Consider the following 12,048-nt stretch of genomic DNA (forward strand, 5'->3'; position numbering starts at 1 on the left):
CTCTTCTAAAAAACTGAGACAACTCAAGTAGTTGTCACACAGGCAAATGTAAAGATTAAATGAAGTTTGCAGATTATAGTCTGAGAATCTGAATTTAGTGAACATAGCTGCCTTTAGCATTAATGTGACATATAGTAACTTGTAGAGTCCATGATCAGCCCCACCAAGAGAGGCTTTGACTGCCGCTCCCTTAACAGTGTCAGGGGTGTGCGTGTTGAGGCCCCAAATGCAAACTCTAGGAGAGGAGTTGCCTTCTGGACTGTGAAGGAGCAAAGCCCAAGTTTCCAGGCCTAGAGCAGTGTCTGGTACATTAAGGAGAGAAATCCTACAGCACTTGAAACATTTGCAGAGAACCAGCATCGAGGAAAAATGGCTGCTCTGTATAAATGTATAGTACAAATGAGATAAACGGTCCCTTCCCTCATCCTCAGTTAGTCTCAGACCACCTCTGGTGATATTATTTTAAGACAAAGATGTTTTTTAAAAGCTATAGAGGGACTTCCCGGGTGGCGCAGTGGTTAAGAAACCGCCTGCCGACTCAGGGGACACGGGTTCAATCCCTGTCCGGAAAGATCCCATATGCTGTGGAGCAACTAAGCCCACGTGCCACAACTACTGAGCCCGCGCGCCTGGAGCCCGTGCTCCGCAACAAGAGAGGCCACCGCAATGAGAAGCCTGTGCACCGCAAGGAAGAGTAACCCCTGCTCGCCGCAACTAGAGAAAGCCCGCACACAGCAGTGAAGACCCAACGCAGCCAAAAATAAATAAATAAACGAAATAAAAAAAATAAAAGTTATAGAGACCAGGATATAGGTTATAAAATGTAGATGGGGCAGAGGGTGATGAAAAATGGGACATTCCTATATTTTTAGCTATGGAAGGTCACAACGTTACTTCGAAAGCTATTTCCTGGCTATTTGGGTAAAGAAAGGGAGGGCTTCCCTCAAGCATGGAATGTAAGAAGGCACCAAATCTAAGTGATCAAGATAAATCATATTTTAACGCAATATATAAAAATGGAAATTCCACAACATACATGCTGAAGAAAATAGCAAAATTTTAGATAAAGACAGAAATGACCCTGCATTTGGATGACGCTGACAGTCTTACAGAGGAAGGCTTCACGTTGCCAATGAAATTTGGGCAATTTCTGTTCAGTCTCTAAAATTCTTACCAAAGAAAATGAGAAGCTCAGACCCGGTCAATGTCCTCAACTGCTTGAACAGGACACTAACTCGTCTTTGTACACTACAGTCGAGCTGGGGTCCTGAGAAAGGTGTTTCAGAAACTCGAGTTAAATAGAAATTATTTAAGACTGTCACAGAGTCACAAGAAATTGTCAAACACTGCAGTTCTCTCAAACAGGTAAAGAAGTAGTCTTGAAAATATTAATGAGTTTGCTTCCATTAAAGCTAGGAAAGTAAAATTATATTAAATTCTTGTTTTAGTATGAAGAAACTATAGTTTAAACAGTTTAATAAAATGCTGTGTTTTAACAACCATATATTTTAATACCCTACCTTCAATATTTAAAATATTTTCAGAAAATATATTAAAATGTAAAAAATTCTAAAATATTTAATTTAAATAAAACAATATAAATTTAATTTAAAAATATTAAAAAATACTGTGAGTTTTAAAATATTCCCACTTTTCAGTTATTCAGTACTTCCTCCCCCACTTTAACGCTGTATCCTTGAAAGACACCATGAAGTCCCAGAGCATCTACAGGCGCGCTCAGCTCCCGCGTCCTCAGCCCCGGTGGTGGCCGCGCTCCGACTCACCCCCAAGGCGTCCCCGACACTGTCCTGTCGTCCCATCGCCGCCGCGTTCCCCTCTCTCTGAGCCTTCGCAGCACAGCGCCAGAAACGAGCCCGAATCTGTAAAATCGGCCCCAACTCGCTTCCCAGCTTCAAACCCCTCAGAAAACGGCTTCTTTCCCAAAAACGGCCTCGCTCAAGTTTCTGTGCGAAAATAAAGCACAAAACTCAGGGGAAAGCCCGAAAATGCAAGGTTCCAGCTTCCAACCAGACAAAATTGTCGCTGGCGCGGCCGCAACAAGCCTCCCACTTGAGAACTCAGCATCGCGAAGACAAAAGTTTTTTTCTCACTATTAAATCAGTATAAAGTTGCTCCGTGAGGATGTAACTCAACTTTCTCTCGCGCTGCCCAAACCGGGAAACTGCAAACTCTCATAAGTCAGCGTTTCCCTAGCCGAACCCATCAAAAGACATCCAGCGCCCTGTCGCTGCTGCCTAGAGAAGCGCGCTGTCCCGGGTTCCAGGGAAGGAACCTTCCGGCTAATTATTTAGTGGTGCCCGCGCGCCCCCTCGCGGCCAGCGGGTGAATCACTGAAATTCTCAAAGGCCCAGATCTATTTGCTAGTGGCAGGAGTGATACTCTGCTCCATCCCTGCTCGCCCTCTTGGCTGGAACTTGCCTTGGATCCAGAGCCTACAGAACAGGGAACTCTTCATACTCTTGAGACAGATGAAGAAGATCCCGTTTCAGTCATGCCTAGAGGACAGAACCGACTTCAAATTTCCTTGGAAAAGAGGGAATATCACAGAAATCCTGACGACTCAAGGCACCGGCTACCACCATCTGACACTCCAGCAGATGGTAACCTCTTCAACAAGGAGGAAAGCCAAGCTGCTTGGAACAACACCCTACTCCATAAACTACCCTCTAGCCTTGATCACACCTTGGAACTACTGCATAAGCCAGTGGAAAATGACAATCTGGACTGTCCATATTTGAGAATTGTCCCAAAATATTTCCAAAGAATCCATCTCTATCTGAAGGAAAAGGAATACAGCCCCTGTGTCTGGGAGGCTATCAGAAGAGAAATTAAAGTGTTCCTTTCTCTCATGTAATAATTCTCCAATTACTGTCAACAAATAAAGAAGAAAGGTACACCTGTGACACTTCTAATCAAATGATTATTGTCTGTTTAGTCCTCTAAGATACGTCCACTCATATTTCTGCACATGTTGAAAAATACCTGAAGTGTCACGAGTTTACAAAAATATATTTACACAGAAGAACACAATCTATTTTCTTATACAAGTAATTTACAATGTGCTTTCTAAAATCTGTTTAACTTCTTGGAGGGTATTTGGATTCCCAACTATGACGTTTATTTTAAAATGGAAAGGTTGTTAGCATAGTATGCTGTTCAAGACATTTGTCAGTTAATTTCATGCTAGCTGCTGTCACAGAGAAACAGAAAGATGTCAGTAATTGGGTCATTATAGAAATTTACCTTTCCATCCTTAAGAGAAAAATGCAGGCATTCCTAATCAGATGAATTTTCTAGCTGGCCTCCTCTAAACAGTGATGTAGGGACATGGGTGCCCTCTATTGTGTGGCGTTGCTCTATTCAACGTGTGATTTCCGATTTGTGGTGTGTGAGTCTATTCCACTCAGTGGTAAAGGAAAAAGTATGGGGATTACATGGGATGTTTTCAAGGGCCAAGACAGTATAGGGCAATATCACCTCTGCCCACATTAGTTGGCCTGAATTTATTATCATGGGAATCTAAGTGCAAAGAAGTTGGGAAGTTATTGGGTGACTAATGGAAGAGGAGACAAGTTCAATGAATAACACTACTTTTCATTTTTATACTATTTGTACTAATGACATTCTAGAGAAAAGAAACCAAAACAATGTTCTTGCTTCCACCCACATTATAAAAAAAAGTTGACTTGGGGTCTGACTCCACAATTTCAACTTAGGTATGATGACATGGATGTCACTCATTAGAGTTCACAGCGTGATTGACTCTTTGAAAGAAGCATTCAAGTTCATTCCCAAAGGCACAGACTAACAAGGAAAATATCTGCAAGTGTACACAAGTTGTTTCCTTTTTGCCTGAGAGAGACAAGAAAAGTAGGGCCACGTAGCTCCTTGAAAGTACTTGAGGATGACTGAACTAAATAAAAGTGGAGAGTGGGTCTTCCATTCATGTCCAGGCCCGTGATTCTCATCCTCATCTGCTAAATACTGAAAATGCTAACTTGAAGAAAATAGTGCTGCAAAGTCTTTTAAAAAATACCTCACACAATATTCCATTGTAACCTCCCTTGTTGAACCACAAAGAATTTTAAAGTATCTGTAGATTATTGTCCTTTCACGTCATATCTATCAAATATATCTATCAAATATATGATTGAGCTCCTGAAATGATAGGGACTGGACTAGCTGTCTAGGAAACGGGGTTGGGTAAGATGGTGTCTCTCCCTTTAGGTATTTTACACACGCCTGGAAGGTATTCTGAGGATACAATAGGTCAGGACATGTCTTACTATTTGGGCATCTTCAACAAAATAGCATAGACTGGGTAGTTTGTAAAGAGCAGAAACTACTCACAGTTCCATAGTCTGGAAATCCAAGATCTGGGTGCCAGTGTGGTCCAGTTCTGCTGAAAGCCTGCTTCCAGGTCACACACTGTCCACTTCTCCTTGGCAGAGACTGGGGGATTTATCTGAGACCTCGTTTAAAAGGGCACTAATTCTAATTTTGAGGCCTCCATCCTCATGACCTAATCACCTCCCAAAGGGCCCACCACCTAACACCATCACTTTGGGGATTAGGACTTTAATGAACCTTGTGGGGTACCAAACCTTAAGAACATAAAGGTCTTTAAAGGCTACATACCTGTCATTTAGAAGTAAGAATACATTCATGCTGAGTAAATAAAGATGAAAGGGCAGGTTAGCAGAAAAAAAGAGCAGACCAAGGACTCAGAATCCAAACTCATGGTTTTGGACCTGAAGTCATGCTTTAGTTATTACTGGCCAAATTTTGGAAATCAAACTGAAAGGAGCCCACTCTCCCATGGAATGGAACGAAGATACAGGATGCAACAGATCACTCATCATTCTTTGTGAAAAGTCTCCAAGATTCTCAGGAGAAACGTAGTAATTGCCACATCAATAAAGATCCACTAAGGAGTAGTATGTGTCTGGTACTGTGAGCTGTGAGATTCAGGAAGAGTCTGAGTTCAGATAGGTGGCTCTGTATATGACACCAGGCTAGTTCTTTCCTATTATAACCTAGTAGAGGGCAAATTAGAGATGAGGCCATCTTCATGAGTTTAATATAGTGCCAGGCAGAGGCTGAAAATTGTGCTGCAACTTGAATCCCAGAACCATATGCACCTTAAAGGAAACATAATCCTAGTGGTTTTAGCAATAAACTCAGTAGGCATGACTGATACCAGTAAGGGAAGAGTGGAAATATGAGCCATTTCGATTATAATCCCAGCAAATATGGCCCTGATGAAGCAAAACAGCTTGGTCATTTGCAAATGACTTCCAGTAGGAGGAGAAAATCTAAGAATTTGCTTTAGTAAAAACTACTTGTTGAGTGATTACACTGCGCCTGGTGCCCATGATACCACAGAGAATAAGACAGAGTCCAGTTACTGCAGAGCTGATTTGCCAAAGATGGTCACATACCTATTGTTTGAAGATGGGAATGTAGAGGGCTGAAGCAACATAACTTCCACTGCAAAATAAAAAGTATTAAAGATTGGAGCTGAAAGTTAATTCTTTCCAAGACATAATATTTATTCAGTTCTAAATTAATTATGAAGATGGTTTCCTTTGGATTGAAAAGGATAGACTTGGATTGGCACCTCTGAAAATCCTTAGGGAAATTTGAAATTTAAAGCAAAAATAGAGAGAAAGGGCTTCCCTGGTGGCGCAGTGGTTGAGAGTCCGCCTGCCAATGCAGGGGACGCGGGTTCGTGCCCCGGTCCGGGAAGATCCCACATGCCGCGGAGCGGCTGCGCCTGTGAGCCATGGCCGCTGAGCCTGCGCGTCGGAGCCTGTGCTCCGCGACGGGAGAGGCCACAGCGGTGAGAGGCCCGCGTACCGCAAAAAAAAAAAAAAAAAAATAGAAAGATTCAAATTGATGATGACTGCTAAATCATGCATTCTCATTGGGGATGCTAACTGCTTCCATGGGTACAAACATTAGTTTTTAGGCGTATGACAAATTTTGCTATTACAATGCTGTGGCACTCCAAAGCTTAACCCTATACAACAAAATCTTATTCCTTAGTATTCATTTTTGTCTTTGGGTTTTCCTATGTATCATACACACAAGAAGCGTTGACACTGAGTTCATGGACGATAAACAAACTGCATACACGATCAGTGCTCCAAACTATGGTGACTTGATGGCTCATTGGAGGACTTTCTCTCCATCATTTGCTTGATCTCAAAGTAATATTGTGAGACGTGGCCTTCACTTACTTCTGAGCTCCCATTGGCTGTCTTGTGGATGTTGCTTATGTTTGAGTCTCAGTATGATTTGCACTATGGGAATTAAATACAAATAGAAAATTGTATTTGCATATTAAATACAGAAAAGGTTATATTTTATCATTTAATTCTACTGAAGTTGTTCAACACATCCATAATTACAGCAAGTGCTTAACAGAAAAAAATGTTTACAATATCTAGATGAATATCTAGCAGTAGTGAAATTAAAAATTATTTTCTGAAAAAAATTATTGTATGATATGAAGCAAAATTAAAGTTAAGTACCTAAAAATAAATATTAAGAAAATAATTTCAAAATTTCAATGATTTTGAGCAGTTTTGAATGATTTTTAAGTATATCTATACCTTGGTAGTACTATAATGTTTATAAATTTTATTTGAATATGTAGTTTGCTACATTCCTGTTTATATAAGTAAATATAGTAATTAAAAGTCACTCTGAAAACTTAGTTGTAAAGTTAAATTAAAATTCAATAGCTTATCAATCAGTGTGATACACCACATCAGCAAACTGAAGAATAAAAACCATATGATCATCTCAATAGATACAGAAAAATCTTTTGACAAAATTCAACACCCATTTATGAAGAAAACTCTCCAGAAAGTGGGCATAGATGGAACCTACCTCAACATAATAAAGACCATATACAACAAACCCACAGCAAACATCATTCTCAATGGTGAAAAACTGAAAGCATTTCCTCTAAGATCAGGAACAAGACAACGATGTCCACTCCCACCACTATTATTCAACATAAACCTGGAAGTCCTAGCCACAGCAATCAGAGAAGAATAAGAAATAAAAGGAATCCAAAGTGGAAAAGAAGTAAAACTGTCACTGTTTGCAGATGACATGATACTATACAGAGAAAATCCTAAAGATGCTACTAGAAAACTACTAGAGCTCATCAATGAATTTGGTAAAGTTGCAGGATACAAACTTAATACACAGAAATCTCTTGCATTCCTATACACTAACAATGAAAGATCAGAAAGAGAAATCAAGAAAACAATCCCATTTACCATCAGATCAAAAACAAAAAATACCTAGGAATAAACCTACGTAAGGAGGCAGAAGATTTGTACTCATAAAACTATAAGACACTGATGAAAGAAATCAAAGATGACCCAAACAGGACTTCCCTGGTGGTGCACTGGTTAAGAATCCGCCTACCAATGCAGGGGACAAGGGTTCGAGCCGTGGTCCGGGAAGATCCCACGTGCCGTGGAGCAACTAAGCCCATGCGCCACAACAACTGAGCCTGCATGCCACAACTACCGAAGCCCGTGTGCCTAGGGCCCGTGCTCTGCAGTGAGAGAAGCCACCGCAATGAGAAGCCCACACACTGCACCAAAGAGTAGCCCCTGCTCGCCGCAACTACAGAAAGCCCGCGTGCAGCAACCAAGACCCAATGCAGCCATAAATAAATAAATAAATAAATAAATAAATAAATAAATAAATAAATAAATAAGACCCAAACAGATGGAGAGATGTATTGATACCATGTCTTGGATTGGAAGAATCAATATTGTGCTAATGACTATACTACCCAAAGCAATCTACAGATTCAATGCAATCCCTATGAAATTGCCAATGGCATTTATCACAGAGTTAGAACAAAAAATTTTACAATTTATATGGAAACACAAAAGACCATGAAAAGCTAAGCAATACTGAGAAAGAAAAATGGAGCTGGAGGAATCAGGCTCCCTGACTTCAGACTGCACTACAAAGCTATAGTAATCAAAACTGTACGGTACTGGCCCCAAAACAGAAATATAGATCAATGGAACAGGATAGAAAGTCCAGAGTTAAACCCATGCACCTATGGTCACCTAATCTATGAAAAAGGAGGCAACAATATACAATGGAGAAAAGATAGTCTCTTTAATAAGTGGTGCTGGGAAAATTGGACAGCTACATGTAAAAGAATGAAATTAGAACACTCCCTAACACCATACACAAAAAATAAACTCAAAATGGATTAGAGACCTAAATGTAAGACTGGACACTCTAAAACTCTTAGAGGAAAACATAGGCAGAACACTCTATGACATAAGTCACAGCAAGATCCTTTTTGACCCACCTCCTAGAGAAATGGAAATAAAAACAGAAATAAACAAATGGGACCTAATTAAACTTAAAAGCTTTTACACAGCAAAGGAAATCATAAACGAAATGAAAAAAATCACCCTCAGAATGGGAGAAAATATTTGTGAACGAGGCAACTGACAAGGGATTAATCTCCAAAATATACAAACAGCACATACAGCTCAATAACAAAAAAAACAAACAACCCAATCAAAAAATGGGTGGAAGGAACTTCCCTGGTGGCGCAGTGGCTAAGAATCTGCCTGCCAATGCAGGGGACATGGGTTCAATCTCTGGTCTGGGAAGATCCCACATGTCGCAGAGCAACTAAGCCCGTGAGCCACAAACTACTGAGCCTGCGTTCCACAACTACGAAGCCTGTGCGCCTAGATCCCATGCTCCACAAAAAGAGAAACCACTGCAATGAGAAGCCATGCACTGCAACAAAGAATAGCCCCCGCTCACTGCACCTAGAGAAAGCCAGCACACGGCAACAAAGACCCAACACAGCCAAAAAATAAATTAAATAAATTTATATTTTAAAAAAGCTTTAAAAAATGGGCAGAATATCTAAATAGACATTTCTCCAAAGAAGATATGCAGATGGCCAAAGAGCACATGATGCTCAGCATCACTAATTATTAGAGAAATGCAAATCAAAACTACAAAGAAGTATCACTTCACACTGGTCAGAATGGCCTTCATCAAAAAACCTACAATAAATGCTGGAGACAGTGTGGAGAAAAGGGAACCCTCTTGCACTGTTGGTGGGAATGTAAACTGATACAGCCACTAGGGGGAACAGTATGGAGGTTCCTTAAAAAATTAAAAATAGGGACTTCCCTGGTGGTCCAGCAGTTAAGACTCCGCACTCCCAATGCAGGTGGCCTGGGTTCAATCCCTGGTCAGGGAACTAGATCCTGCATACCACAACTAAGAGTCTGCATGGCGCAACAAAAAGATCCCGTATGCTGCAACTAAAGATCCCGTATGCTGCAACTAAGACCCGGCTCAGCCAAATAAATAAATAATTTTTAAAAACCCTAAAAATAGAACTACCATATGACCCAGCAATCCCACTCCTGGGCATATACCCGAAGAAAACCATAATTCAAAAAGATACATGCACCCCAATGTTCACAGCAGCACTATTTACAATAGCCAGGACCTGGAAGCAACCTAAATGTCCATCAACAGATGAATGGATAAAGAAGATGTGGTATATATATACAGTGGAATATTAGCCATAAAAAGGAACAAAATTATGCCATTGGCAGAGATGTGGATGGACCTAGAGACTGTCATACAGAGTGAAGTAAGTCAGAAAGAAAAAAAACAAATAGCGTATAATATTGCTCATATGTGGATCTAGAAAAATGGTACAGGACGAACTTATCTGTAAAGCAGAAATAGAGACACAGATACAGAGAACAAACTTATGGATACCAAGGGGGGAAAAAGGGGGTAGGATGAATTGGGAGATTGGAATGGATATATATACACTACTACGTATAAAATAGATAAGTAATGAGAAACTACTGTATAGCACAGGGAACTCTACTCAGTGATCTGTGGTGACCTAAATGGGAAGGATACCCAAAAAAAGAGAGGATATATGTATAACTGATTCACTTTGCTGTACAGCAGAAACTAACACAACACGGTAAAGCAACTATACTCCAATAAAAAGTAATTAAAAAATAGAGAAAAAAGGGAAGAAAAGATACATGCACCCCAATGTTCATTGTAGCACTATTTCCAATAGCCAGGACATGGAAGCAACCTAAATGTCCATTGACAGAGGAATGGATAAAGAAAATGTAGTACATATATATATAATGGAATATTATTTAGCCATAAAAAAGAACGAAATAATGCCATTTGCAGCAACATGGATGGACCCAGAGATGGTCATACTGAGTGAAATAAGTCAGACAGAGAAAGATAAATATCATATATCGCTTATATGTGGAATCTATAAAAAGGGTACAAATGAACTTATCTACAAAACAGAAACAGAGTGACAGATGAAGAAAACAAACTTATGGGTACCAGGGGGTAAGAGCGGGAGGGATAAACTGGGAGATTGGGATTGACATATACACACTACTATATACAAAATAGATAAATAATAAGGATCTACTTTGTAGCACAGGGAACTCTCCTCAATACTCTATAATGACCTATATGGGAAAAGAATCTAAAAAAGAGTGGATATACGTATGTATAAATGATTCACTTTGCTGTACACCTGAAACTAACACAACACATTAAACCAACTCTAATCCGACAAAAATTTTTAAAACTTCAATAGCTTAAAAAAAAAATTCAATAGCTTTAAAACTTTTTGTCATTCTTAATCCTGCAGTGAATACAAAGAGTAAGCTTTGCACTTTTTGTATGTACAGAGTAGAGATATCCATGGAGTACATAAATACATACACAGGACATATGTGTTATCAAAATTTAATGTTGCGGAGGCAATTAGGAAAAACTATCTAAGAAGGCTCTGTGGGCAGGGGCAGAGGCAATAATGGAAAAAAATATTTGCGAAACACTGCCCTAACCCATTTGGAGAGTGCAAAATGAAAAGCAAAAACAGAAGTAGAAAGTCACAAGAAATATTCAGAAAATGGAAATGAATACATTCTTATTTAAGACCCAAGCCTGAAGGAAGGTCTTCAGAGAACCTAGAGAGCAGGGTTCACAGAGTCCCCACCTCAGCCAGGCCGGCAGCATCTGCAGGATCCCCGATGGCCCCAACCTTGTCCTTACTCCTGGCCCTGGTGCTGCTCAGCTGCCACTCCAACTGCTCTCTGGGCTGCGACCTGCCTCAGACCCACAGCCTGGCTAACACGAGGGCCCTGATGCTCCTGCAACAGATGAGGAGAATCTCCCCCTTCTCCTGCCTGAAGGACAGAAATGACTTTGGATTCCCCCAGGAGGCGTTTGGAGGCAACCAGTTCCAGAAGGCTCAAGCCATCGCTGTCGTCCATGAGATGATCCAGCAGACCTTCCAGCTCTTCAGCACAGAGGGCTCGGCTGCCGCTTGGGATGAGACCCTCCTGGACAAGTTCTGCACTGCACTTTATCAGCAGCTCACTGACCTGCAAGCCTGTCTGATGCAGGAGGCGGGGCTGGAAGGGACTCCCCTGCTCAAGGAGGACTCCATCCTGGCTGTGAGGAAATACTTCCACAGAATCACTGTCTATCTGCAAGAGAAGAAGTACAGCCCTTGTGCCTGGGAGATTGTCAGAGCAGAAGTCATGAGATCCTTCTCTTCATCAACAAACTTGCAAGAAAGACTCAGGAGGAAGGAATGACACACACCTGGTTCAACACCGAAATGATTCTCACTGCCTAACAAGACCACACTTCCACCTGTGCTGCCATGTCAAAGACTCTCATTTCTGCTCTCATCATGCCCTGAATTGAATTAATTTGTCCAGTGTTTTCAGGAATATTAAGCAACATGATGTTCTACTCTACAGGCACTCGTCCCTCATAGATGCCCATGCTGATCTATCTACTTAAATATTTATTTATCTATTTTAATATTTATTTCACTATTTATAAAGATTTAAATTATTTTTATTTACATAATATTATGTGCATGTATACACTGTGGTTAAGAGAAGAAATATATACTTTGTATTAACTCAG

General features: G+C 40.5%; 1 protein-coding gene and 1 pseudogene across 1 annotated transcript; both read left to right on the top strand.

Moving 5' to 3' along the window:
* The first annotated feature begins 150 nt into the window (after positions 1–150).
* LOC101320398 (interferon alpha-7-like) lies at positions 151–2,875 on the top strand (annotated as a pseudogene).
* An 8,263-nt stretch (positions 2,876–11,138) lies between these two features.
* On the top strand, positions 11,139–11,708 carry LOC117310919 (interferon alpha-1-like). Its single transcript, XM_033850457.2, has one exon. The coding sequence runs from the start codon at positions 11,139–11,141 to the stop codon at positions 11,706–11,708; it is 570 nt and encodes a 189-aa protein (XP_033706348.1).
* The last annotated feature ends 340 nt before the right edge of the window (positions 11,709–12,048 follow it).

The sequence above is a fragment of the Tursiops truncatus genome, unplaced genomic scaffold (assembly GCF_011762595.2).
Source record: "Tursiops truncatus isolate mTurTru1 unplaced genomic scaffold, mTurTru1.mat.Y mat_scaffold_584_arrow_ctg1, whole genome shotgun sequence".
NCBI lineage: Eukaryota > Metazoa > Chordata > Mammalia > Artiodactyla > Delphinidae > Tursiops > Tursiops truncatus.

Bases quoted from the DNA above. Each gene is read 5' to 3' on its own strand.
- LOC117310919 (XM_033850457.2), top strand. From the start codon at position 11,139: ATGGCCCCAACCTTGTCCTTACTCCTGGCCCTGGTGCTGCTCAGCTGC.